The sequence below is a fragment of the Eschscholzia californica genome, unplaced genomic scaffold, assembly GCF_041429995.1.
Source record: "Eschscholzia californica isolate CP2 unplaced genomic scaffold, dmEscCali1.0.p SCAF_1, whole genome shotgun sequence".
NCBI lineage: Eukaryota > Viridiplantae > Streptophyta > Magnoliopsida > Ranunculales > Papaveraceae > Eschscholzia > Eschscholzia californica.
The window spans coordinates 67036420-67063479 of NW_028238198.1; the positions used below are offsets into that span (position 1 = coordinate 67036420).

General features: G+C 37.2%; 3 protein-coding genes across 3 annotated transcripts; all 3 read left to right on the top strand.

Annotated features, from left to right (window-relative positions):
* The first annotated feature begins 4404 nt into the window (after nucleotides 1-4404).
* On the top strand, nucleotides 4405-6803 carry LOC147568469 (putative protein phosphatase 2C 25). Its single transcript, XM_086654911.1, has 4 exons — nucleotides 4405-4899; nucleotides 5133-5471; nucleotides 5583-5762; nucleotides 6218-6803. Exons 1-4 carry the CDS (start codon nucleotides 4567-4569, stop codon nucleotides 6377-6379), a joined length of 1014 nt encoding a protein of 337 aa, XP_086511037.1. The 5' UTR covers nucleotides 4405-4566; the 3' UTR covers nucleotides 6380-6803.
* Nucleotides 6804-7704: 901 nt separating this feature from the next.
* On the top strand, nucleotides 7705-12225 carry LOC147568470 (asparagine synthetase [glutamine-hydrolyzing] 1-like). The gene is made up of 13 exons (XM_086654912.1): nucleotides 7705-7974; nucleotides 8639-8777; nucleotides 8890-8985; nucleotides 9340-9481; nucleotides 9570-9760; nucleotides 9999-10160; nucleotides 10244-10324; nucleotides 10426-10647; nucleotides 10747-10881; nucleotides 10978-11058; nucleotides 11352-11438; nucleotides 11520-11627; nucleotides 11748-12225. Exons 1-13 carry the CDS (start codon nucleotides 7895-7897, stop codon nucleotides 11994-11996), a joined length of 1773 nt encoding a protein of 590 aa, XP_086511038.1. The 5' UTR covers nucleotides 7705-7894; the 3' UTR covers nucleotides 11997-12225.
* An 869-nt stretch (nucleotides 12226-13094) lies between these two features.
* Nucleotides 13095-25761, top strand: LOC147568471 (clathrin heavy chain 2). The gene is made up of 30 exons (XM_086654917.1): nucleotides 13095-13763; nucleotides 14188-14392; nucleotides 15368-15456; nucleotides 15541-15619; nucleotides 15777-15904; nucleotides 16711-16809; nucleotides 17442-17550; nucleotides 17864-17943; nucleotides 18045-18272; nucleotides 18352-18417; nucleotides 18796-18912; nucleotides 19144-19341; nucleotides 19483-19599; nucleotides 19986-20045; nucleotides 20148-20234; nucleotides 20366-20449; nucleotides 20534-20668; nucleotides 20754-20816; nucleotides 20892-20996; nucleotides 21073-21185; nucleotides 21274-21526; nucleotides 21605-21741; nucleotides 21834-22112; nucleotides 22201-23203; nucleotides 23364-23849; nucleotides 23924-24094; nucleotides 24183-24368; nucleotides 24496-24618; nucleotides 24822-24932; nucleotides 25110-25761. Exons 1-30 carry the CDS (start codon nucleotides 13719-13721, stop codon nucleotides 25257-25259), a joined length of 5106 nt encoding a protein of 1701 aa, XP_086511043.1. The 5' UTR covers nucleotides 13095-13718; the 3' UTR covers nucleotides 25260-25761.
* Nucleotides 25762-27060: the final 1299 nt, after the last annotated feature.

Sequence of the window (27060 nt, forward strand, 5' to 3'; positions counted from 1 at the left end):
AGTGTAGGAGAAAGAAATAGGTGATGTGGCTTTTGTGTCTTTATCATTTTTTTAGAAATAATTCCATTTTGGCCCCCGAGGATAATTTGGTAAAAAAAAATTGGCCATTCGGGGCCAAAACGAACTGTTAGACACAACTAGGGGCTAAAACGGTGAGTTGGTCACAATATGGGGGCCAAAACGGAATTAACCTAAAAAAACATGAAAAATAATAGATGAGGCTACCAAATTGGACCTAACTTTAATCTAAGGCCGTGGTTTTTGGGAATAAAGAAAAATCTTCAAGTATAAAGAATTAGTCAATAAACATTGATTTAGAGGGTATATTTTTCTTTAGCCAGTGTTTTGCGGAAAGAAGCAAATCCGGTGCAATAAATTTTGGGTGGAAACAAATTTTTTTTGTTTCCTCCAAACACTACCCACTTCTTATGTTGCCTTTGATTTTCTTCTTCCACCAACATCAACTCCGGCGACCATTATTTCCGACGACGACAACTCCGGTCATCCATCTCCCTCTCTTTCTCTTCATCCTTCTCTTTTATCTTCTCCCTCTTTCCTCTATCTTTCCTCTTTTTTCCTCAAAATTCCGGCGAAGGGGGGTCCTCTTTGCCGGAACCCTCGTCTGGTAGAACTAGGCGAAGCTCGCCTGGATCTGGACTCCAGATCTAGAAGAAGGAGTCCTTCCTTCGTCTAGTTTTCCAGACGAAGGGTTCCGATGAAGAGATCATTTCCTTCGATGGAACTTAGAGAGAGAGAGAGGGAGAAGAGAGATGCAGAGAAGGGAGAAAGAAGGGAGAGAGAAGAAAGAGAGGAGAGAGAGCCCGTCGATAATCGACCGCCAGTGGCAGGAGAGAAAGTTGGCCGGAGAAGAGAGAGTTGAGGGATAAGGTGCGTTTGGATCGTGTTTTTTTGGTTTTTCACCGTCTTCCCAAAATTTTTTTTGCTTTCCCCAAAGCGGTGGCCTTTTCTTTTAATCCAAAATTGACTTGATCAAACATTGCCCCATAATCTTCATCTCTCTCTTGTTCTCTTACTTATTCTCTCTCTTTCTCGTTCTCTTACTTACTCTCTCTTTCTCGCTCGTTCTCTTACTCTCTCTCTCTCTCTCGTTTTCTTACTTATTCTCTCTCTTTCTCGTTCTCTTACGTACTTTCTCTCACTCTCTCTCTCTATCCCACTGTCTTACATTGATTCTCTTTCTCACTCTCTTTTTCTCCCTCCCACTGTCTCACATTGACTCTCTCATTATATCTCTCTTTTTCTCTCACTATTTCTTTCGCTCTCACTGACGATCTCTCTGGCGCTCTCACTCTAGATCTACCTCTCTTTCATTGTGGATCACTCTCGTCTCTCTCGTTGTAGACATCCCTCTCTGTAGATTAGTTTTGCTTTCTCTCTCTCTCTCCCTCTCTCTCTCGCGGTCTATATAGATCTCTCTGTGGAGATCACAAAGTTCGTGGTCACGAAATCTTCGGAGGGTTTCGCCAGAAACCCTCCTCGAGGTCTTGTTCTGGCGGATGAACACTTCCCTTAGCCGGAACAGTGTCTGGGAGATCGAGAGAGAATGAGAGATTGAGAGGGAAACAGTGAGAGATCAAGAGACATATATAGTGAGACGGAGAAGGTAACAATGAGTGAGAAACAAAAGAAATGAGAGAGAAGAGGTGGAAATGGTGGTCGGAATGATGATGGTGGGAAGTTGTGGTGGTGAAAGTGATAGAGAAGATGAAGGTTAAGGGGCAATGTTTGATCAAATTAACTTTTGGGTTACAAAATAATATGCCCTCGAAAATGTACAAAAAAAACATGAATTCCCTAGAAAATTTATTCTCTGGATATTTTGCCCCAAAGCCGCGGTCTTAACCTAAATAGAAATCAGTCGTTCATCGACAGTGAGAAAATCTATCGAGGGGGAGATGGAGAGAGAGAATTAACTTGAAAATAAAAACTAAATTTTGTAAAGATGTAGACTTGACTGAAAACCTCTCGTAGCATTACTCATTTTCTCGGGGGCGGTATTATCATTTGTTTACAATTGATTAGTTTCTTTCCTTCTTCATCACTTTGACTTAAAAACCACTTAAACCTCATGGGATAAGGAAAATTAATAAATAAAGACAATTTGGAAATAGACAGGTGTTGGGTTCAAAATCTTAACCGTGTTGCAAACCAAAGGAGAAGAAACATCTAAACTCTAAAGAGAAAGCAATTTATTTAGAAACTTCTTTCACCACCAATTCATCACAATCATTTTTTCAAGACAAATTCAAGATGTTACATGTCGGCTCCATAAATAATAGTCTGTTTTTTGTTTTATTCCATATATTATAATTTAAAGGGTCAAAACCAAAATCAACTTTGGAACCTTTTTTTTCCTTCTTAAGGGGTATTTGGGTTGACTAAGGAGTTTTGTTGTTTTAGGGAGGATAAACTATCTAAAAAGTTTTGACATTTTTGAACACTTATTTATGGATTTGTTTCTCGATTTTCTTTCTAAGTAATGTAGATTATTAAAATCTCTCTTTATTAGAGATGAATCAGCTTTTAATATCCAAACTCAAATCTATAAACACGAAAGTTTGAATCTGACGCAAATTTTATGAACAAAAAGCTTATTAAGCTAATCTAATTTGAAACATTTCTACCTTATTAGTGATACCATAACTTCTATAAGAACAATTATAAGAACTCTTACCATTGGGTCATTGATGGAGTTAACTAGTGTAAGTAATCGAAAGTGAGGTGCACCTTTGCCAACCAAGTCCTAGAGTTGACTTTTAATCGCTTGATCAATGATTATAACTAATTATTTAAGTTGACTTTTAGCCAGAAGTCAGCTCCATCCACGGTCATAACAAATGTAAATTGACTTTTATCCAGAAGTCAACTCCATCAACGGTCATAACCAATTTACTGCTAACAAACATTACCAACTGATTTTGACCTATTAAGCCAGCTAATTGTTCGTTGACCAGAGATTTTAAATTTTGACTTTGAATTGTCCAAAGTCGACCGACCCACGTGGCACAATTGATCATTTTCCCATTGTGGAAACAGCAAGAACACAGAGTGAGTCATTGGTGGGAATTACCATTATCCCACACACTACCTATACGCGGTCTCTCCCCATCGTGGGGAGTATGTACGCCCCATCCTTAGACTTCCTAAGGAGATTGGATGTTTGGACCCTTTTTTATAATTGATTTGCTATTTAGACCTTTTCCTGTCAACGTTACACTTTGAACCGAAATATTTTGTCTCTAAAATTATATTCTTAAAAAAATTCACTTTGTCTTCACATAATTAATATTACGGTTTGGGATCCTACTTTATAAGCTTGTTGTATCCATACTGAAATTTTGATCATCATATTCACCGATTGAGTAATAAAAAAACAAAATCGGTCGAGGGAGAGAAAGTAAAACAGAGTATTAATTTATTGATTTCGAGATCAAAAAATCCATTTCCACATGTAGATATGAAGATTGACCTTAATTTGCTCACAATTGATTTGAATTCTCAACTTTGAATTTTGATTTTCCTTTCTTTAGTACAACCGGAACTGCCTTAATTTGATCACAATTGATTTGAATTCCGACCTTCTTAGTCTTCAACCCACCAATCTTTAATTTTAACTTTTGCATTTAATTGAATCTTTAATGGCAACCCAGATTTCTCTTTATATCAGATTTCAATGAAGTAGACATAGTATGTCCCAAAGCATCTTGATTTTGTTTCTCTCTCTAAAATCCATGAGGTTTTTTTCTCTAAAATCCATTTGGTTTGTGTCATTACAAAAACACAATTTCTTTCTCTCTTTAACTCTTGATCTTATAAAAGGTTTCTTGTTTTTATTCACATTCAAAACATCAAGACGAACTCGTTTTCGATCTAGATAATTCTCTGGTGTTTGATCTTCTCATGACTTTATGTAACTTCTTGGAGTTCGTCTTACCCATGGATTATTAGAAATAAAGATTATAGTAGAAGTAACTGATTTCTCTGGATTAAACCAATTTATGATGTGTGAATCAAGAATTTCTTCTATTCAAGAGATTTTATTGGTATAGTATTCCGGCTATGGCATTGGTCGAGGACGATAAGTTGGACGAGTGGCAGCGTACAACTGAGATTTGGTAGGTGGGAAGGGTTGGTCAGTGTTTCTGTTGTCAATTTAGGGTAATAACACTATAAAGAAGAAAAAGACGCAGTATAAAAATAGTCTAAAGTGTTTTGAAACGGTTACAGTTAACATTTTTTCCGAAAAGGGAGTAAAAAAGTGCAACACTATAAAAAGAGAGTCTAAACAACAAATCAATTATTGGAAAGGGACCTAAATAATAAGTCAATTATTTTAGTGAGTTATAATTAGCTAATTAAGAGTTTTATGATATGAATAAATTTGTAGGAGAATAATAAACAACTTAAATAGCTTTAAAAACGTGTTGTATTTTAAGAAAGTTTTCTATATAAAGCCCTATATTCTATTTTTCCTTCTCCAAATCAACAAACAAACCTTCCATAAAGATCAAAAGAACAAATTCCTATAAGAAGTTTTCAAGAATCATGTCCTGTGCCATTGCAATTTTGAGTCTTCCAATGTCTCCTGTTTTCTCTCCATCTAGGGTTTCTTCTTCTTTCTTCTGTGAACCCTCAACTTCTTCTTCTTCTTCTTCAAATGGACTTTTAAAGATGCATAGACCACCAAGACTTAATATTCCGGTTGATTCATCAAAATTTGCAGAGGTAGACGCGCCATTAACGAGGTCAGAAGTAATGGGTAGGAAAGAAATGGAGATTGAGAATGAAGAATTCTCTGTTTATTGTAAAAAGGGAAGAAGGGTTGCTTTGGAAGATCGGTTTTCTGCTACTATTGGGCTACAAGGAGATCCCAAACAGGTAAATTTCATATTAGGCTAGAATTGAATTCTTATTCAAATTTGGGTTTTTGATAAAATTAGGGTTACTTTGATGTGGGACTATTACAAAACTAGACTGAGTCATCATAGATATCTCACAATTGCTGAAATTATGAAGTAGAAAGAACACATATTTATAGAATTAAGGGCATTTTATCAAGAAACCAAGAAAGGAAATCTAGGTTTGTTTCTGATTATTTTACCCAATTGCAGGCATTTTTTGGTGTATATGATGGCCATGGTGGTGCAGAAGCAGCAGAATTTGCTGCAAAAAACATGGAAAAAAACATAATGAATGAAGTGATTAAGAAAGGAAGAGAAGATATTAAGGAAGCAGTTAAGTCTGGTTACCTACTTACAGATTCAGAGTTTTTGAAACAAGATCTTCCTGGTGGAAGTTGTTGTGTAACCGCTTTGATTCGAAATGGTGATCTTGTTGTTTCTAATGCCGGTGATTGCCGAGCTGTGATTAGTAAAGGAGGTGTCTCTGAGGCCATTACTTCTGATCACCGCCCTTCCAGAGAAGATGAGAGAGAAAGAATTCAGTCTCTGGTAAGTCTGAAAACTACTTGCTCGTTAACTACATTGATCAAATGTTTAGTCATTTTGTGGTAAAATGAAGATCAAGAAAGCATTGTTCTAAAAACTTTCTTTAAATTGCAGGGTGGGTATGTTGATTATTGCCATGGTGGATGGAGATTACAAGGTTCTTTAGCTGTATCTAGAGGAATTGGAGATAGACACCTTAAACAATGGGTGATAGCAGACCCGGATACTAAAATACTTAAGCTTAATCCCGATTCCGAGTTCTTGATTTTAGCTTCTGATGGACTTTGGGAGAAGGTAATTACTCGCAAATTTACTTAAATCTGACTCGATAGTCCGAACATAGGGGTGGGAATTTTGGCTAAGAGCATGAGACCTAATCCAGAACACCCGAAAAACTAAGGAAAATGGGTGGGCTACCAAGAGCCTGAGTATGGATGAGCCTGCCTGGTCCATTTCCACTCCTAGTTGGGCTGACACCGCCTGACACATTTCCCATCTCTAGGCTGGCTGAGCTTGGCAGATTCGTTTTCCACTCTAGTTGGATTGAGACTGTGCAGCCTGTTTCCGACTTCTAGTTGGGTCGTGCCCACCTCGGGTGAAGGCTGCCAGTCCCATTTCCCAGCCCTACTTGGGTTTATCTTGCCTGACCTGTTTCTCACCCCTAGTTGAATATGATCAATTGTTTATGTAATTTTCTTCCTTCTATCGTAGTTTCTAACACATTTGTTGAATTTATTTGTTTATTTCAGGTCAGTAATCAAGAGGCTGTAGACATGATTCGTTTTATGTGTTTTGACACAAACAAACAACCATTGTTATCTGCCTGCAAAAAGCTTGCCGAGTTAGCTATATCACGAGGTTCTGCCGACGATATAACTGTGATGGTAATCAAGTTGGGTATCTTCATTTGATTCAAATGGATTGGGTTTTGTTTGCTATGTGTTTTCATGAAATCATCTAGCTCCAAAGCCTAACGACATGGACAGTCGTTGAACCTCGACATTCTGCAGACGTGTAGGAGTTTAGAATAATCAGACTTACATTCTTGAGTTATTTTAGTAATTTAGGGGAAATAGTACCAGTCTTGATAGGATTTAAATCCTGATGTGTTTGTATATGTTTAATTGACTGGTTTTAGGGTGAGGATTTTCAATAACTTCTAGTAGGATTTGATTATTTGACAATTGACAACAAATAATCAAATGTAGGTAACATATTATTTATTCATTATAAAAAAAAATATTAAATCCTAATCTGGGAGCTGTAGAGTTCTTTAAACAACAAATGTAGGTAACATGTTATTTATTCAATATAAAAGTTATTATGACTTTTCAATTTTATTGTTTTTTTTTTTTGAATGTTGACTACCATTGTCATTACAAAGGCATCGATACATCGATTCGATGTAATAAACACGATTACTGCCGAAATGGTCTAAAATTCGACGAAATTAAATGGCCTAAACTCCATCGAAACTATTTTATGTATACTCAAGTTCAATATTCCTGGATTTTCACTTCTATAAAATCGAACTTGAGATCTCCGCACTGCACTGCAGAGTATATGCACTTACCAACTGGACTACCAGTTTCAAGTTTATTGTTTTTTCGTGGTTTACTATTATAAAGTCCCCAACTACGCAAACTGCCTAAGCTGCCAAGGTAATTGACTAGTATGACGTGTATACAAGTTTAATTATTTCGCATACATTTATCTTAATCTCTAGAAAAAAATAATCTTTTGTGTCATATGCATATGTTTTCGGTTTTCAAAACAACTCTAAATTTGTGAAAAGAACTTGTTTTAGGATTGAATCGAGCAGATAACCAAATATATTTCAACAAAAAGAAAAAAAAAAAAAAAGATAACCAAATATATGTAAATATTCAAACTGTTCATCATTTATTCAGATTGAGATTTTACAAAAGATAAAAAAAAAAAAAAAAAAAAAAGATCAACACCTTAAACAAGATTGACGAGGATCAGTCAGGGCGACATTTCAATGTTTTTTTTATGTGAGAATGTATTTTTAAGGTGTTCCAGATGAAATACGATAACGAAGGTGTGAATCGTCAATTTTGTAAACATATGTAAAGTTGTTTGCTCTCTCCCGAGAGTCAGAGAGAGAGAGAAAGAAGTAGTTATAAGGTAACAGTGACACGTAGCTTCAAATAATGGAGTAAAAACGATAGAGGTATTGCCATCTGGACTGTATTTTCTGTTGGCACATAAGCTTTTGGTGACATGAGATGATTGAGGTGTCTCCTATTGTTCAACAGTATTTCCGGTGACAACATTATAAATTGGAAGAGGGAAATGGCATTTAGAAGAAAATCAAAAACACATTGCTAATTATAAAACTAGAGAGAGAAAGAGTCTGTAGTTTGTAGAGAGAGAGAGAGAGAGAGAGTTTGTAGTTGTAGATAATGTGTGGAATATTAGCAGTTTTGGGTTGTTCAGATGATTCTCCAGCTAAACGTGTAAGAATCCTCGAACTTTCACGCAGGTCTCTTCCTCTCTCTCTATATATACATGTTTGCTTTCTCGCGAGTTTGATGTGTTTTAATACGTCAAATTATAATCGTACTAATTTGAACATTAAATGAGGGTATACGTACGCGTTGATGTGTTTTTAACACGTCTAATTATAATAGTACTGATTTGAACATTAAATGAGGGTATTCGAAGAAAAAATATGTGAAAATTTTATAAAAATTTAGATCTAGGTCTATTAATTTGATAAGGAGCGGATATAAAATTTAGAGTTTCCCCATCAAATAATTTCTACAATGCACGTCCACATACCACCCACGGCCTCGCACCGCCAACTACGCCCAGCTAGCGAAAGTGGTTGTTCTGGGTCCGAAGAGCCATATCGGACATATCATGTTTAATTTTCGGCACGCCAGCACCCAGACTCGTGTCGGGCAGAATTCGTCCCAGATTCGGGCCGGGTATACCGAAATTTTATTGGAGACGGAAAAAATGGGAGTAAGCCACATCAGCCTTCAAGATTGGCCCCATTTTTCAGACCAAAATAGCATTTTTAATGTCATGATTGTTTCCCGGTAGTGGAAGGTGGTGATGGTCATGGGTGATGGGTGTAGAAGAAGAGGAGGACTAACTTATAATGGATGATAATTGCATCTAACTTACAATATTTGCCTCAGATTGAAGCACAGAGGACCTGATTGGAGTGGGCTATACCAACATGGAGATTGTTTTTTATCACACCAAAGGTTGGCAATCATCGATCCAGCTTCCGGTGATCAACCTCTTTTTAACGAAGACAAGTCCGTTGTTGTAACCGTACGTAATTCACATATTCATTAATCGATTAAACACAATAACTATTAGTACTTATGTTCATCAATAGTAATTAACCCGTGTTAATATTGCCAACATTGGTGCATTTGAACAGGTAAATGGAGAGATTTACAACCATGAAGAACTAAGAAACCGATTAACGAAGCACAAATTCAGAACGGGAAGCGATTGTGAAGTTATAACCCATCTGGTTCGTTTGTTTTTCTTCAGATTTTTTTGTTTCAGTACTTATACTAAAGGCCTCTTCACTCAATGAAAGTCATTTACCATTTGAATAGTGAGATCATGGTTTTTGACGAAATAATCCCGCTTGGCCAAAGTGTACCCAACTACATTATACCAAAGGCCTCTTCACTCATTGTCATTTGGGATAAGTTGGATGTCCACAAACTTGACAATCTCGATTAGATAGAAGTCATCGCTAGTAGTATATTAGCTATTTTGATGTGTTCGATTTGTTTTATTTCTTGTTGTGATATGCTTTACAAGATCCAATTTATTCATTTGGCGATAGAAACTTTTGATATTCGGTTGTTTTGATTAGTACGAAGAGTATGGAGAAGATTCTGTTGGCATGTTAGATGGGATGTTCTCGTTTGTATTATTGGACACAATTGATAACAGTTTCATTGTTGCGCGAGATGCAATTGGAATCACGTCCCTCTACATTGGTTGGGGACTTGATGGTAAGCCTCTTATTGGTCTTCCTTGTTTATCGAATTTCGTTATCATTTTTTCACTGATCATTCAGTTATGCGACACTTTTACTTGAAGGGTCAATATGGGTCTCGTCTGAAATGAAAGGCTTGAATGACAATTGTGAACATTTTGAGCTATTTCCTCCTGGTCATTTGTATTCAAGCAAAGAAGGTGGTTTTCGCCGATGGTATAATGCCAAATGGCTGTCAGAGGTTATTCCTTCAACTCCATACGACCCATTGGCTCTGAGACATGCTTTTGAAAACGTAAGTTCCTTAGCTCTAGAACTTGGTTATCATATTGTTCTTGCCCCCAAAAGAACTAACTATCCAAATTGAAGCAATTTGTTTCGTGTACAAATATAAGACTGATATACTCATCATAAAACTTCAATGAGAAACTAAAACACTGTTTCGGTTGAGTGCTTAAAGTTTGGTGATCTAACTAGATGTAAGTATGTAACTTTAAGGAATTTGTGCTGACTAAGTGATCAAATATATATAGGCTGTGATTAAAAGGCTAATGACTGATGTACCCTTCGGAGTACTTCTCTCCGGAGGCTTAGATTCATCGTTGGTTGCATCAATCGCGGCTCGCCACTTGAGTGCTACAAAAGCAGCAAAGCATTGGGGACCTCAACTTCATACGTTTTCCATTGGTCTTGAGGTTAGTCTCTAAGTAAACTAATATATTCTCGAGCTAGTTTTCTTAGTGAAATAACAACATTTTCTTCACTTTCATTTGGTCAGGGCTCACCAGACTCGGCGGCAGCAAGAGAAGTTGCAGATTGTTTGGGTACTATTCACCATGAGTTCCATTTCACAGTTCAGGTATTCGAACCTAATAAATCACGTGGTGCAATTGAAGACGTTATATTAAGCTGTTTAAATTCTCTCTGAGTTATTTTTAGTGAAATATAAGAATGTGACAGGATGGGATTGATGCGATTGAAGACGTTATATACCATATTGAAACATATGATGTTACAACAATAAGAGCAAGCACTCCCATGTTTCTTTTGGCCCGTAAGATTAAGTCACTAGGGGTTAAAATGGTTATTTCCGGGGAAGGCTCGGACGAGATTTTTGGTGGGTATTTGTATTTTCACAAGGCACCTAACAAAGAAGAATTTCATCGTGAAACATGTCGTAAGGTGCTCGATTTACAGTAAATTATTGCCTCTCACTTCAAGAATGTAATTGTAGCTGAATAGGTGGACGAGAAAAATTGAGTTTGTTCTTCAAATCTGCAGATAAAAGCTCTCCATATGTATGATTGTCTGAGAGCTAACAAATCGACTTCTGCTTGGGGTTTAGAAGTTCGGGTTCCATTCTTAGATAAAGAATTCATTGATGTTGTGATGGATATCGATCCAGAGTGGAAGATGGTATGTCACAAAACTAGTAACTGGATTGTCTTTGCAGTATTATCTTCTTAGTGTGAATAATAAACGCGGAATCGGAATTTTCTGTTTGTTTTTCAGATCAATCCGAGTAAGGAGCGAATAGAAAAATGGATCCTCAGGAGAGCCTTCGACGATGACGAAAGACCCTACCTTCCAAAGGTTCCTCAAATTACATTTTGTTTAGTTTTTTTCTTCTCATTATGTCAATCCTACTCGTTGGACCTGCTTGAATCTGACATTAGGTGTCATTCAAACGAGTCAGACATCATGGGTCAAACAAAGACCAATAATTTGAAATGTGGCTTAAGTCCAAGTCAGATTTAAGATCTGACTCAGAAAAACAAGCACCACCTTAAACTTTTAGCAATACCCTGGGCGCGAGCCTGAGTATGCTAAAATTCTCGCGCCCTAATTTTCTGTACTACTGATACAACACATTTGGTATTCTGCAGCATATTCTCTACAGGCAGAAAGAACAGTTCAGCGATGGTGTTGGTTACAGTTGGATTGATGGGCTTAAAGCCCATGCTGCAGAACAAGTACCCCCTCTCACTTCCGCTCTATTACGCTTGTATTTGTATGTGGTTTTTGTTCTATAGAGTGGTTTTACGTTCTTTCAGGTAACAGACAAGATGATGCTGAACGCCGACCACATTTTCGTGCACAATACACCTACCTCTAAAGAAGCATACTACTACAGAATGATCTTTGAAAGGTTCTTCCCACAGGTGATACTAAACACATTGAGAAAAGAACAAGTGATCTTTTTTTTTTTTGATGAAATAACAAGTGATCTTGCTAAAATTATGTCTATATATTTATATACCTATCTTTATTTGGGTGAGCAGAATTCGGCAAAATTAACAGTTCCAGGAGGAGCTAGTGTGGCTTGTAGCACAGCCAAGGCCATTGAGTGGGACTCTAATTGGTCCAAGAATCTTGACCCGTCTGGTCGGGCTGCATTAGGAATCCATGTTTTGGCTCATGATCCGAAAGTTAATGGACCAGTCGCAGTTGAGAATGTTCCACCAAAGATCATTGACGATATCCAGAAGATGGTCGAAGAAGGCGCTCCGAGTCTAGCTATAGGAAGCTAAGCTTTATATCTCTCTAGAATAAGTTCAGATATGTCAGGCTGTTTAAGTGTATTAGCAATGTTGGATGTCTTGTGGGAGTAATATAAGTAGGCTACAAGGAGTTAAGAATGGAGTGTGATGACATGAATAAAGATAATATGGTTTCTTCCTTTTCTTGTTTATTTTGTTCTTAGTTGAATTTCGGGATATATGCACATTAACATAAATGCGATAAACTTTGGTTAGAGTATGTTTATATTATTTAAACAAATGACTATGAGAAGTTATGTATTAGTTTTTGTTGTGAGTTGTACTTTTGTTAACCTCAAAAATGATATGTATCTTACTACTACTATATCTCATAAGTTGTCTTTCAACAACAAAAAAAATATCTCGTAAGTTGTCAAAGTTTTGAAGTAAGTCCAAATTCTCCAAAACAAATTATCAAATTTTTGAAAAGAATTTTTTTTGCCTTTTAGTGAAAATTGAATCATTATGTCATCCTCTAAGTAATTGTAGCATCTTCTCAAAATTCTGAAGTTCAAATTCTCCAAACCACCATATGAGTTGTCGTATAAATAGGTCGTTGATCTTCTTCCCTACATCTTTTAAACATTAGCATATGGTTGACAAAACTCTCAACGCATATACCATTAGATCTTTTCCACTTGAAGGACTTTTGCGAAGTTGTTATGCATTTGCGAATGCTTTCGAGAATTACAAAACATTACATATGGTGTCAGAGAATGACCGTGATTGTAAAAATAACCACAGTACAACCAGCTTGCGAGAGAAAGTTATTTTATTTTCATTTGAATCTGGTCAATAATGACATTGAGCACTTTCGTCTTATTAAGTTCGATAAAGAGTTGTGCTCAAGGTATTTGTTAAGTTACAAATAAGCATGTGTTTTAAATTTGCGATGCGAGTTCTTAGAGAAGAATATGTTGAATTTAACATAGTTGATCATTTGACACCAAGACTTTTCAAAATATATCTAGAATCTATTTAAGGTTATGAATGTTATCAAGAAACGTTTTACTAAAAATTGTGCCACCGTCATTAACAAACACAAGATGCATAATAACTAGACCAAGGCAACGAATGAGGAGTCTCTATAGGTACGAGATGACTCTAGAAGTACTCATTATAGAATAACCATCCTTCTCCCCTTATAACATTTATAACGATTATATCTGTCATGAATGTTTCCTTCATGTATAACAAGGCTGTCAATATAAAGTTAAATTGCCCTAGAACCTCAATATAAAGTTAAATTGCCCATTTGCCCTAGAACCTCAAATCATTCCCATGTTTTTACTTTATCGTGAAGGTTTCGATCTACTAGTATATATTTCTCGTCCGCTCCGCGTCACTTTAAAAAGGAGTTCCCATCTCCAGCGAATCATTATAGTAATTTATCCCCGTTTAGCACTAAACTAGAGAGAGAGAGAGAAAAACAAAAAAGAATAATAAGCCTTTCACCCTCCCATTTTTCATTTCTCTTCCTCCACTACGTCCCCCCGGTCTCTTCTTTCCCCTTTCTTTCTTTGTTTCTTTCTCTCTCTACGATTGGGAGCGTTAAATCTAAAAAAAACTCTCAGATCTTGCAGCGATCGAAATCGTAGTTTTGTGTGTTTCATCTTGTTGAGTAGATCTTGGTTCTGAACCCTCGATATAGGGGGTTTTGATCCTCCTTCGTTTTATTTTATTTATCGGTTTTGAAGTATCGATCTAGCCACCATGGCTGCTGCAAATGCCCCAATCACTATGAAGGAGGTTCTGACGGTGAGTTTTGTTTCTTCAAATCACTCTTTTTCTTTCAAATCTTTCCTGTTTTTAACCTGAATTGTTGAGAAAATCAGTATTTTGGTCCGATTTGTTTGTTACTTTCGATTTGAAAGGATGAAAATTGTATTTTACATGATTTTGTTGCCTTGTTTTCTTAGTTGGAGTTTGGATACATCTAGGTGCAATTAGTATTAAGTGTGCCCTAGATCACTGTTATGTTGTATTTAGTTCATTTAGTAGTTGTTATTTATCAGAATTCTTGATTCAATGCTTTGTTACGAATCGGATCTCTTCAGATCTGTATAACGGATCGTGATCTCCCTAGTCAAACTGGATCTTTCGCTGTTTTGTTATGAAGATACTGAAATTTTATCAAAATGTTACTCGCTAATGTTTAATTTTTTTTATTTTTTGATTGCAGTTACCGACAATTGGAATCACTCCTCAATTCATCACGTTTACTCATGTCACCATGGAGTCGGAGAAGTACATTTGTGTACGGGAGACATCACCACAGAACAGTGTTGTCATAGTTGATATGAACATGCCGAACCAGCCACTAAGAAGGCCTATCACTGCAGATTCGGCTTTGATGAATCCTAATTCCAGAATTCTTGCTTTGAAAGGTAAGAAACTACATTTAGGTTCCCATTTTGGGAAAAATATATAATCTTTTATTCAAAATTCACCTGTGAGCTCAAAATCCTTAATTTGCAGAATTACATACTTTTTAGAATTTTAAATGCATTTCCTCTGATATTCCCATTATTATGTTTTTCCGACAATGCATGTTAGGCACCTTAAATTTACTGTTAAAGGTAACTGCAGTTCACTTCACTTGCTAGTTGCAAGGGGTGGATAGAAAATCCGATAATGCTAGAGAATCTTTGTTTCTCTTTTCAAATTCTGAGTCCTACTTCTCTTAGAACTAAATAGTAAGTCATACCTGATACTAGTGAGGTAAAGATGGCCTGAAGTTTCGGAAAGAAAGAGGAAGCAAAAGCGCTATCATATAACATTAGTTGATTAACTTTGAACACATGAAAGATGTTGAAGTTTCTCCTTCCATTTCAAAAATAAAATATTGATGTTGTTCCTTGTGAGAGCAGAATTTTTTTATTCATGGTTTGGAAAACGCAGTAGGATGATTTTGGTAGTTTCCACCTTCCAGAATGGGAACTTATCTGGTTATTGAGTAGTTCCTTGTCTTGAACCTATGTACCGAACACACAAAAGTTTTGTAAGTATCCCAGGTTCTGGTTTTAATTTATAAACAGTGTGATTCTTTAGCTACTTATTTGGTTTCACATACCAGACATGGAAAATCGGAATCCATGCCCTAGGGTATGCCCCTTTATCCAAAACTAGATTGGTGCGTTGAATCTAGCTTTTAATCAGCATAGGTCATAGGTGGAATTTGTATGTGGGATCATTGGTTTGTTGATGTTTAAATTGTTTGGTTGAATAGCTGTTCCATTCAATGATAGTGGTCTGTCTGCTTTTGATATTGCGCATGGCACGGTGTGATTGCTCTAGTTTGGTTCTCATGTGTTGAGTGCTCATTTTTCGTAACACTGATCCATTTTACGTTTGACGTGAAGCTCAACTTCCGGGTACCACTCAGGATCACTTACAAATATTTAACATCGAAATGAAAGCAAAGATGAAATCACATCAGATGCCTGAACAGGTAACGATCACTTCTTGTTATGTCCATGCACATGCTGTTATTTTGACCTGTCCAAGACTAATTTAATTGTTGGTTTATGTGCAGGTTGTCTTCTGGAAGTGGATCACCCCCAAAATGTTAGGTCTGGTCACACAGACCTCGGTGTATCATTGGTCAATTGAAGGTACATACTTCCAAATCTTGTACCAATTCTATATTTCTCTTGATATTTCTAATATTTCCACTTTCTTGTTTGATACTTAGTTTGTATTACGTGAGTAGTTTTTGTTGTAGTATGGTTTAGTTGTGTTTACATGTTTCGTGTTGGATTTCATGTGCAGGTGACTCGGAGCCTGTAAAGATGTTTGATAGAACAGCTAATTTAGCTGGCAACCAAATAATCAACTACAGGTGTGATCCTTCCGAGAAGTGGCTGGTTTTGATTGGAATAGCTCCAGGTTCACCCGAGGTAACATTTTATCTCAAATTACGCTTTTAGCATATATTACCTTTGCAAGGGCGCATGGGTTTGTTTACAATGAATCTACTTGGAAGTACTAGCTACTAGCTAGTTATTGCAGCATCTAAACGGGTAATCTGACTCACGACATAAAATTCAATGATTTAGCAACAAATATGCATAGGAGTTCATAACTTATAAAACTGTTGCAGGGGGATCACTCTTGAGGCATTTCTATGCACAGGCTTAAAATACATTCTTTATAGTGCAAATAACTGTTCACGAGGACTCTTACTTTTTCTTGGAAATGCCGCATGTCCGTTGTAAATCTGTTTGACCGTTTAATGTTTGTCAAGAAAATAAAACAAATAACTCATACTATTATAACCTTTATTCTTGCGTTGTTTCTGTTTTGCCTTCTTTTGCTAGTTACCCTGTTTTGATGGAAAAAAAACATTTTAATTGCCTTCTTCTCTCCCTCCGTTTGTTGTTTTGAAGCAGTTATTTTAATTTTAGTAAGAATGAACAAAGGTAACGACAAACTGTTCACACTGGCTGGCTATCTGTACCTAAACATTGATATTTTACTACTTTCAATTTTGACCATGTTCTTTTTGCTAGACATAGACCTCACGGGTTTGTAATATGCGAAGTTCAGTTCTATCTGTTTTGTTTGTTTGATAATGTTAGAATCATACGATGCCTAGTTAATATTCTGTTTGTAGTCATTAATATGCTACTGTACTCGTTCCAGTTTGTACATAGTTAGTGGTGGACGTTTTTAAGCTCCCATCTGATCTACCATTTGTTTTCAGAGGCCGCAGCTGGTTAAAGGAAACATGCAGCTTTTCTCTGTGGATCAGCAACGTAGCCAAGCCCTTGAGGCGCATGCTGCATCTTTTGCCTCGTTCAAAGTATGTCTCATGTTATCCTTGAGCACTCTACAAATGAATTATGTGACCATTTGATTTGATTCCTTTTCTCTATCAAATCATTGATGTAATTGAACCCAAAAGCTCTGTGGCCTTGTTCAGAGATGTTAAAAATCCAAGGATAGTAAGTGCCAAATGCAAAATTAGGAATCGGTGGTTAATTTTGTTTTTGTACTGACTAAGTAGGTGATTGTATATTTTTATTTTGTCTATGTTGTAGGGGATTAGAATTTCTTCTGTACCGTGTCAATAAGTTTGTTCTTAGATTATAACTAACTTCTCATACAAGAGGTGTTAGTTAATGGTGATGGAATGTAAACTAATAACGTAAAGAGACTCCCCTAAAGATCCATTTAGTTGAACTGGGGTATATTGAATATGCATTGCTCAGTAGGTTATTTTGGTGATTGTTGGTTATTATAACCGACTCTACGTTGTCCTGTATTACATAAAAACAATACATTATTAAGGAATCTAAAGTCAATAATACTCTAGTTCATAGTTGAATTAACTACAGATGTTGTTAGTATATCAAAAGGCCCACATTGTAACATATTAGTACCTTCAGTATCATGCTCTTAGATTCTGATGTTCGAATTGCATATTTTCAACAGCTTCCCGGGAATGAGAATCCTTCAATTCTCATCTGTTTTGCCTCAAAGACTACAAATGCTGGACAAATTACATCAAAGTTGCATGTGATTGAACTTGGTGCGCAGCCAGGTAAACATGGGTTTTCCGATTTGTACTACCTTTTTCCCCCTCAAAGTTGAATGTGTGATCTATAGGTATACCACTATATACATCTAATCGTTTTTTTTTGCCAAGGTTCATCATCTGTGTTATAATGATCAATAATAAATCATGATATCATAATGTTCTCATCTTAATCTATTCAGAGATGATTTTTGATCTTTCATTATCATTATGTTCTCACCTGATTAGTCCAGAGAATTAATTATTACGGCAGTCTTTGCTACTTATAATTCATATTCGGTTGAGTTCTTTGTGTTAATATTCTGGCATATATTATCAGGGAAACCGGCTTTTACCAAGAAACAAGCAGATCTTTTCTTCCCACCTGATTTTGCTGATGACTTCCCTGTAGCAATGCAGGTATAGGTCTTATCTAATATATACATATATATATATATATATTATGCCTCCTACAGTGACTAATATAGTGATGCATTGATGCCAACTACCCCTATGTACAGATATCGCACAAGTACAGTTTGATCTATGTGATTACGAAGTTAGGACTTCTGTTCGTGTATGACCTTGAGACAGCTACCGCAGTATACAGAAACAGAATTAGTCCAGATCCCATCTTCTTGACAACAGAAGCTTCGTCTATTGGAGGGTTTTATGCTGTCAATCGGCGAGGACAAGTTTTACTTGCCACTGTTAATGAGGCAACAATAGTACCTTTTGTCAGCGGCCAAGTATGTTCATACACACTTCTCTTTTTCTATTGTGCTAGAAAATAGTTAAACTTTGTCTTATTCTTTGTAACTGCTACAGCTGAACAATCTGGAGCTTGCTGTTAATCTTGCCAAAAGAGGAAATCTTCCTGGGGCAGAGAACTTGGTACATTCATCCTTTGTTCATTTAGCAGAATAATATCTTTTAGTCCTGTTTGCAAGTTAGTTGCGAGGCGCCTATATTAGTTGGAATTTTGAAGAATAACATATAATGGTCTTAACCGCAGCGGGACCGTAAGTTAAACCTTTCTTCATGGTTTTTGAGCCCAAAGATTGTGCTGCAATTGTTGTAAAAATTACAGCATTTAGTTTCACTGTATCTGCGTCCAACATGAAACTTGTGGTTGGTACTTGGTAGTAAAACATCCTTTCTCCTGTTGAAACTCGATCTTCATAGATTTCTCGAGCTACCTTTTACGAGGTTTTGTTGTCATATACCTTTGCACCTTAATGTTTACTTGTCTATAATTGCCCGTGTTATCAGGTTGTTCAGCGTTTCCAAGAGCTTTTCTCGCAGACGAAATACAAGGAGGCTGCGGAGCTCGCTGCGGAATCCCCGCAGGGGATCCTACGTACTCCTGACACTGTTGCAAAATTTCAGGTACTACTTCAGCTCACTGGTGGTGAATTTCTATGGTATAATGCTTCATAATGCCAATAAGATTCACAGTATATGGAGTTGATTTTGGTTTTTTATTATTTGTCTCACTGTCTGTCTTTCTTACTGCTTATGAACCTATAATCCTTGCCTACTTCAAATTAAGATTCGACCCTGTGCGTCTTATTCTTGACAATGCAGTGCATGTTAATTGTGTTGCATCATGTTTTGCAGAGTGTTCCTGTTCAATCTGGACAAACACCTCCCTTGTTGCAGTACTTCGGGACACTGCTTACTAGAGGAAAGCTCAATGCATTTGAATCATTGGAGCTATCACGACTTGTAGTGAACCAGAACAAAAAAAATCTTCTAGAAAATTGGCTGGCTGAGGATAAACTTGAATGCAGTGAGGAACTTGGAGATCTTGTAAAGGTATACTTAAAAACTCAAATTAAGAGATTTCTTATTTCAGGCAGTTCCAATGCTTTTGGGCTATACCTTGTGTTCCGGAGTTCCACAGATATTCTCGTGATTATCTTTTATCTTACACTTTGATGCATGTTTATGCTGCAGACTGTGGACAATGACCTTGCTCTGAAAATATATATAAAGGCTAGAGCTACTCCAAAAGTTGTTGCAGCTTTTGCTGAGAGAAGAGAATTCGATAAAATTCTCATATACTCAAAACAGGTAATTTCATATGCTCCAGATACTGGCTTTCTCCAACAGTCCAACTTCTCATTGGTGTAGGTCTTGTTGTTGAGTTGTTCTAAGCTCTCTATATTAATAATAAACCCGCTACATGGTGGACGATATCTAGAAGGTTTCACCAAGTAAAAAGAATTGGTATATGTTTCATGTTTTAAAGGATGGAAAATATAATAAATTTATAAGTAAATGGTGTAGTAAAGAAATTTGTTACCTCATTCGTTGTGGGTGGAGGTGAGTACTGCTCTGATACAAAAACACGTTGGACGATTAAATTCTACATCATTTGTCAGTCATATTGTATGATTATGTTATCGTGTTATTTATGTTTGGTTTGTGAGTTCAGCTATACCCTTTTGTGAGTGCAGGTTGGATACACACCGGATTATCTATTCCTTTTGCAAACAATTCTACGATCCGATCCCCAAGTATGCAAATTTCCTTTACATGTTATTCTTTTGCAATTTTCTGAACTTTTTCTGGATTCTTCTGATGGAAACGATTACTTAACTATTTTTTATGGATAACAGGGAGCAGTGAATTTTGCTTTAATGATGTCACAAATGGAGGGAGGATGTCCAGTTGATTATAATACAATCACAGATCTTTTCCTTCAGGTTTGTATCCCTTTATTTATTTTTCTGTATTTTCATATGCCAAGTTGATTGGACTGTTAACACTAGAATATGGGCAAATTTTGCATTACGAGTACCTATTCAGTTTTGCTTGGTTGTATTATATGTTTCAGAGGAACATGATCCGTGAGGCGACAGCGTTCCTGTTAGATGTTCTAAAGCCAAATTTGGAAGAACATGGTTTCCTGCAAACGAAGGTTATATAATCATCCATTCTGTTATTATTTTATTTTCTTTGCATTTATTCATTTAGCATTATAATTTTTGTTTCTTGCTTTCAGGTCTTGGAAATCAATCTAGTGACATTTCCAAATGTGGCAGATGCCATCTTGGCTAATGGAATGTTCAGTCACTATGACCGTCCTCGTATTGCACAACTTTGTGAAAAAGCTGGACTTTATGTGCGAGCTCTCCAGGTATGCTTCTTATAACTGCCACAACAAAAAAGTACTTGTGGAGTGAAGATGTATATTCTTGATTGAAGATGTGTATCATTTGCAGCATTACTCGGAGTTATCAGACATCAAGCGTGTTATCGTGAATACACATGCCATTGAGCCGCAGGTTTGTGTTGCTTACGCTTTCTTAGGGGATTGAAGAGATTGTATAATACTTATTCTGAATATTTGGTGTTTTTAGTCACTTGTGGAGTTCTTTGGGACTCTTTCGAAAGAATGGGCTCTGGAGTGCATGAAGGATCTCTTGCTTGTTAATCTAAGGGGAAATCTTCAGATTATAGTACAGGTATGTTTTCCTTATGGTGCTTTTTTTTATTGAGTTCATTCCAGTATTCTGGCTGAGGCTTACCACTCCTTTGCAGACTGCTAAAGAGTATTCAGAGCAATTGGGTGTCGAGGCATGCATAAAACTCTTCGAACAATTCAAGTCCTACGAAGGTTTATACTTCTTCTTGGGATCATATCTGAGTTCCAGGTAATGAAGCACTCCTCTGGGCTTGGCTTCCTGCTTTGGTACTCCTTTTATCTCATTGAATTTCCTGATTTCCTGATTCTTGGAACAGTGAGGATCCAGAGATTCATTTTAAGTACATTGAAGCGGCTGCTAAGACGGGACAAATCAAGGAGGTTGAACGTGTGACAAGAGAATCAACCTTCTATGATGCTGAGAAGACAAAGAATTTCTTGATGGAAGCCAAACTTCCAGATGCACGACCCTTGATTAACGTGTGTGATCGTTTTGGTTTTGTTCCTGACCTCACCCACTACCTCTACACAAACAACATGCTTCGGTATATCGAGGGTTACGTTCAAAAGGTAAGACATTTCTTACAGAGTTTTGGTTCACGAAAACAAAAAAGTCGATTAAGGGTTTATACCTCTTCGGTTAAATAGGTCAATCCAGCAAATGCTCCTCTGGTCGTGGGGCAGCTCCTGGACGATGAATGCCCCGAAGATTTCATTAAAGGGCTTATCCTTTCCGTGCGTTCGCTCCTTCCGGTCGAGCCTCTTGTGGAGGAATGTGAGAAGAGGTATACCTTTTTTGTCCCTTTGTCCGCCGGACCTACTCTTTCATGATATTGTATGTTCAGTTGTTCACTCTATTCTTTTCTGATGGCTGCAGGAACCGTCTTCGTTTACTGACACAGTTTCTGGAGCATCTAGTAAGCGAGGGGAGCCAAGACGTACATGTTCATAATGCTCTGGGTAAAATCATCATTGATAGCAATAACAACCCAGAACATTTTCTCACAACCAACCCGTACTATGATTCACGTGTTGTTGGTAAATATTGTGAAAAGAGGGATCCTACTTTGGCGGTTGTCGCTTACCGAAGAGGCCAATGTGATGATGAACTTATCAATGTCACAAATAAGAACTCCTTGTTTAAACTGCAGGCCAGGTTAGTTTGTGATTATCCACTGAGTACATGTTGTACATGTACACACGAAAATGCATGTTTGAATTATTTACCCATTTGTTTATTTCAGATATGTGGTGGAAAGAATGGAGTCCGACCTCTGGGACAAAGTTTTGAACCCTGAGAATGAGTACAGGAGACAGCTAATTGACCAAGTTGTGTCTACTGCTTTGCCTGAAAGCAAGAGCCCAGAGCAAGTTTCTGCAGCTGTCAAAGCTTTCATGACTGCTGATCTTCCACACGAATTGATTGAGCTTCTCGAAAAGATTGTTCTTCAAAATTCTGCTTTCAGTGGGAACTTCAATCTGCAAAATCTTTTGATCCTGACAGCCATCAAAGCTGATGCATCTAGAGTTATGGACTACATCAATAGATTGGACAATTTCGATGGACCTGCTGTTGGAGAAGTGGCTGTTGAAGCCCAACTTTATGAGGAAGCATTTGCTATTTTTAAGAAGTTCAACCTCAATGTCCAGGCTGTAAATGTTCTCTTAGATAATATTCAAAGTATTGAAAGAGCTGTAGAGTTTGCATTCCGCGTTGAAGAAGATGCTGTCTGGAGTCAGGTAGCCAAGGCCCAACTCAGAGAGGGATTAGTGAGTGATGCAATTGAATCATTCATCCGTGCAGATGATGCAACTCAGTTCTTAGATGTCATTCGGGCATCAGAAGATGCGAATGTGTATCATGATCTGGTGAGGTACCTATTGATGGTCAGGCAGAAGTCTAAGGAACCCAAGGTGGACAGTGAGCTCATTTTTGCATATGCCAAGATTGATAGGCTGGGTGACATTGAGGAATTCATCTTAATGCCAAATGTTGCTAATCTTCAAGGAGTTGGTGATCGCTTATATGATGAAGCCCTCTACGAGGCTGCAAAGATCATATTTGCATTTATTTCTAACTGGGGCAAACTGGCTACCACTCTTGTGAAGCTTAAACAGTACCAAGGTGCCGTTGATGCAGCTCGAAAGGCTAATAGTGCCAAAGTTTGGAAAGAAATTTGCTTTGCTTGTGTTGATGCTGAGGAGTTTCGGTTGGCACAGATATGTGGTCTTAACATCATTATACAGGTGACTTGTGCAATGTTTCTTTTTACTCTTCACAGTTATTTCTTTTAAAGTTCTATTCTTAATTCCAAATGTATATTGTGGCGCCTGTCTCGAATGTTATGTATCATGATTTCGTTTGAGTAAAATCTCACAACCTCCACTGTCTGTATGATATTTCTAGGTGGATGATTTGGAGGAGGTCAGCCAATACTATCAGAATCGAGGATGCTTCAATGAGTTAATATCTCTAATGGAGAGTGGACTTGGGTTGGAGCGTGCGCATATGGGCATCTTTACCGAGTTAGGAGTCTTGTACGCTAGATATCGTCCAGAGAAGCTTATGGAGCATATCAAACTGTTCTCAACCCGGCTCAATATACCCAAGCTTATTAGAGCTTGTGATGAACAACAGCACTGGAAGGAGCTCACTTATTTGTATATCCAATACGACGAGTTCGACAATGCTGCAACGACAATCATGAACCATTCACCAGAAGCATGGGATCACATGCAATTCAAAGACGTGGCAGTTAAAGTTGCAAATGTGGAACTATACTACAAGGCTGTACACTTCTACTTGCAGGAACACCCTGATCTTATTAACGATATGCTCCATGTGCTCGCTCTTCGAGTCGACCACACACGTGTAGTCGACATAATGCGTAAGGTATGTATACTTTCAATTATTCTCTAAAATGGATTTCTGATTGCGTTTCTCTTAACATATTTCTTGTGTTTCAGGCTGGTCAATTGCCTCTTGTGAAGCCATACATGGTTGCAGTTCAAAGTAACAATGTTTCAGCTGTGAATGAGGCTTTGAATGAAATCTATGTCGAGGAGGAGGACTATGAACGGCTGCGTGAATCTATTGAGACTCATGATAACTTTGATCAGATTGGTCTTGCACAGAAGGTAAGGAAGGATAAATTGTAGATTTCTTACTTCCGGTCTCTCAGAGTGGAGTTTTTTCGCTAAGGAGTTATAATATATGTTTGATCAGGTTGAGAAACATGAGCTTCTTGAAATGAGGAGGGTAGCTGCTTCAATCTATAAGAAAGCTGGTAGGTGGAAGCAGTCCATTGCGTTGTCAAAGAAGGACAATCTCTACAAAGATGCCATGGAGACTGCTTCCCAATCTGGTGATCGTGAACTTTCAGAGGAGCTACTTGTTTATTTCATCGAACAGGTAAATGCCCCATATTTACTTGTTTCAGTGTTGTTCTTCAGGAAATAACTTTTTGGTAATAAAATGTTGACAATGCTGATCGATTTTTCTCATTACGAACACTGTTCTGTTTTGATGTTTTATTCAGGGTAAAAAGGAGTGTTTTGCTTCATGCCTGTTTGTTTGTTATGATTTAATCCGTCCGGATGTTGCTCTGGAGCTTGCCTGGATGAACAATATGATCGACTTTGCCTTCCCGTACCTATTGCAGGTGATCTGTTGCCCTCTCTTTCTCTCTCTTCAACTCACTGAATACCTGTTGTATATAATCAAACTAATTTGTTCGCTATGAGAGAACTTTTATTAAAGTCCGAAATTTCATTTTAAGTAAGCTCATCAGTATGTTGCTTTGTCAAATTCAGAGACCTTTGGTGAACTCCCTGACTTTCTTACCCATCTGATTTGGTACTGCAGTTTATCCGAGAGTACACTGGCAAAGTTGACGAGCTCATTAAGGATAAAATTGCTGCTCAAAGTGAGGTGAAAGCAAAAGAGCAGGAAGACAAAGACATGGTCGCCCAACAGGTATAATAAGTAGCTTATTTTTCTTCTCAAATTTTATTCCTTTGATGATTTAATGTTCCGTTATCACTTCTACCTGGTGGGGAGTTCCTTTACCTCTCTATAGGAGCTCCAACTATTATGGTTGATAGTTTTTGAAACTGAGATCTGATATCGAGGATATGTTTTGTGTTGTAACAGAATATGTATGCACAGTTGCTACCACTTGCATTGCCAGCACCACCAGGAATGGGAGGAGCAGGGTTGGGAGGAGGTTATGGTCCACCGCCAATGGGAGGGATGGGAATGCCTCCAATGCCACCATACGGCATGCCTCCTATGGGTTACTGATTTCAAGGCGAATCCGATTGTAACGAGTAGTAGTAGTACCATGGACAGAAAGGGGAGAATTTTTCGTGGACGTGAACAGCAACTGATTCCAAATAAACTCTATATTCTTTTTCTTTCGTTTTCTTTGTCAGTAGCAGCAGAATGGGTGGTGGTGGTGGTGGTGGTGTTGTAGTTGATAAATATTCTTTTGTAGCAGAGGCGGCATTATTTTGGGCTTGAAGTAGCTGAGCTGAGAGCTGACCTAATTGATAGTCTTCTTTTGTATCTGTTTCCTGGGATCAAGTTCGCTTGTCCTGTGAATCCGTAAGACGAAAAAGATTTACATGGTTGTGATGAAATGTGCTTTATTTGCTTGGTGGTTTTTTTCTTCTTTACCTGACGATAGAGTCTATGGTTTTGTGATTTGTTCTCTTTTTGGGTTTGGTATCATTCTGAGATGTTACCCCCCTGAAGTAGTAGTAGTACTACATTACTCTATTCAGAATGTTATTTACTTTCCTCATTTGTTCCTTAGTTTTGGTTTCTTGCATCTTTAACAGATTATACCAGTCAGTCCCTTCTTGTTCCTCTCAGTAATCAAATACCAAAATTAAAGCAGTATTAACGCAAAATCATGGATAATAAATAATCATGCATTGCCGAACATTACCCCATAGTAGTAACTCAACTCTTTAACTACTTGTTAATGATTAATTATTGAACTTAAGTATTGACATTGATCTCTTGCTCATGCCAAGTTGTATTAGAACAAGAGCGGACCTTTTTCTACAGTAACTACTGGATTGACAACATTGAGCTGGTACAAAATAATTGGAACGAAAGAAATAACGTACAAGAAGAGAACTTCTATTCTCATTATTTCATTCAATTATTAGTCAACAATCACTTTTTGTGAGGAAAAAAGGTTTAAGAGATTGTGTTAATAAATAATTTTGATTAACAAGTAAAATGTTTCACTACTAAAACCAGTATATAAAAGCTAAAAATAATAATAATGTTGATGTTTCTCAACTTTTTTACATCACCTCACTAAATCAATAAAATATGTAATCTTCAATTAACTCTTAGATTAAGGGTTAATTATTGAATTAATTAATTAATGGCACTGACATCTGTTCTTGCTCATGGGAGATGTAGTAGAATCTATTAAGGATCAAGGCCAAAATCTAGTTTAACCGCAGGTTGAATATTTTTCGTGTTGATCTTCGGATCTCGACGGTTGAGCTAGATGTTGCTCTTGATCTTCAAATACACTAAAAGAACATCTGGCCTGAACAAGAGACGTCAACCTCATTATATTCTATAATAACTACTTAACCCTAACAATGACAATAACTTCAAAGATAAGTCGACTAGGGTGGTCTTAGGTTGATCATCTTATCCTTGCTTCTTTATTTCCCCACTTGTACGTCCTATTTAGGGTTCAGAGGTGAAGTAAATAGGGACATTAGTAGTAGTGTTCTTATTCTATAGTTGTAACAGGACGAGAGCATCAATATACTACACGTCAACCAATAATGTGGAACTGGTATATCTTAACTAAAATCTAGAAGTTCTTATTTTAATCCAAAAATTGACTTGATCAAACATCGCCCCCTAATCTTCATCTTTTTTCTCTCTCTCCCCCCCACTCTGACCACCTCTTTCACTCTCTCGCACCATCTTTTTCACTCTCATTGACTACCTCTTTGTTGTTCTCACTCTAGATCTATCTCTTTCATTGTAGATCACTCTCATCTCTCTCTTTCATTGTGGATCACTCTTATCTCTCTCTTTGTAGACATATCTCTCTGTAGATTCA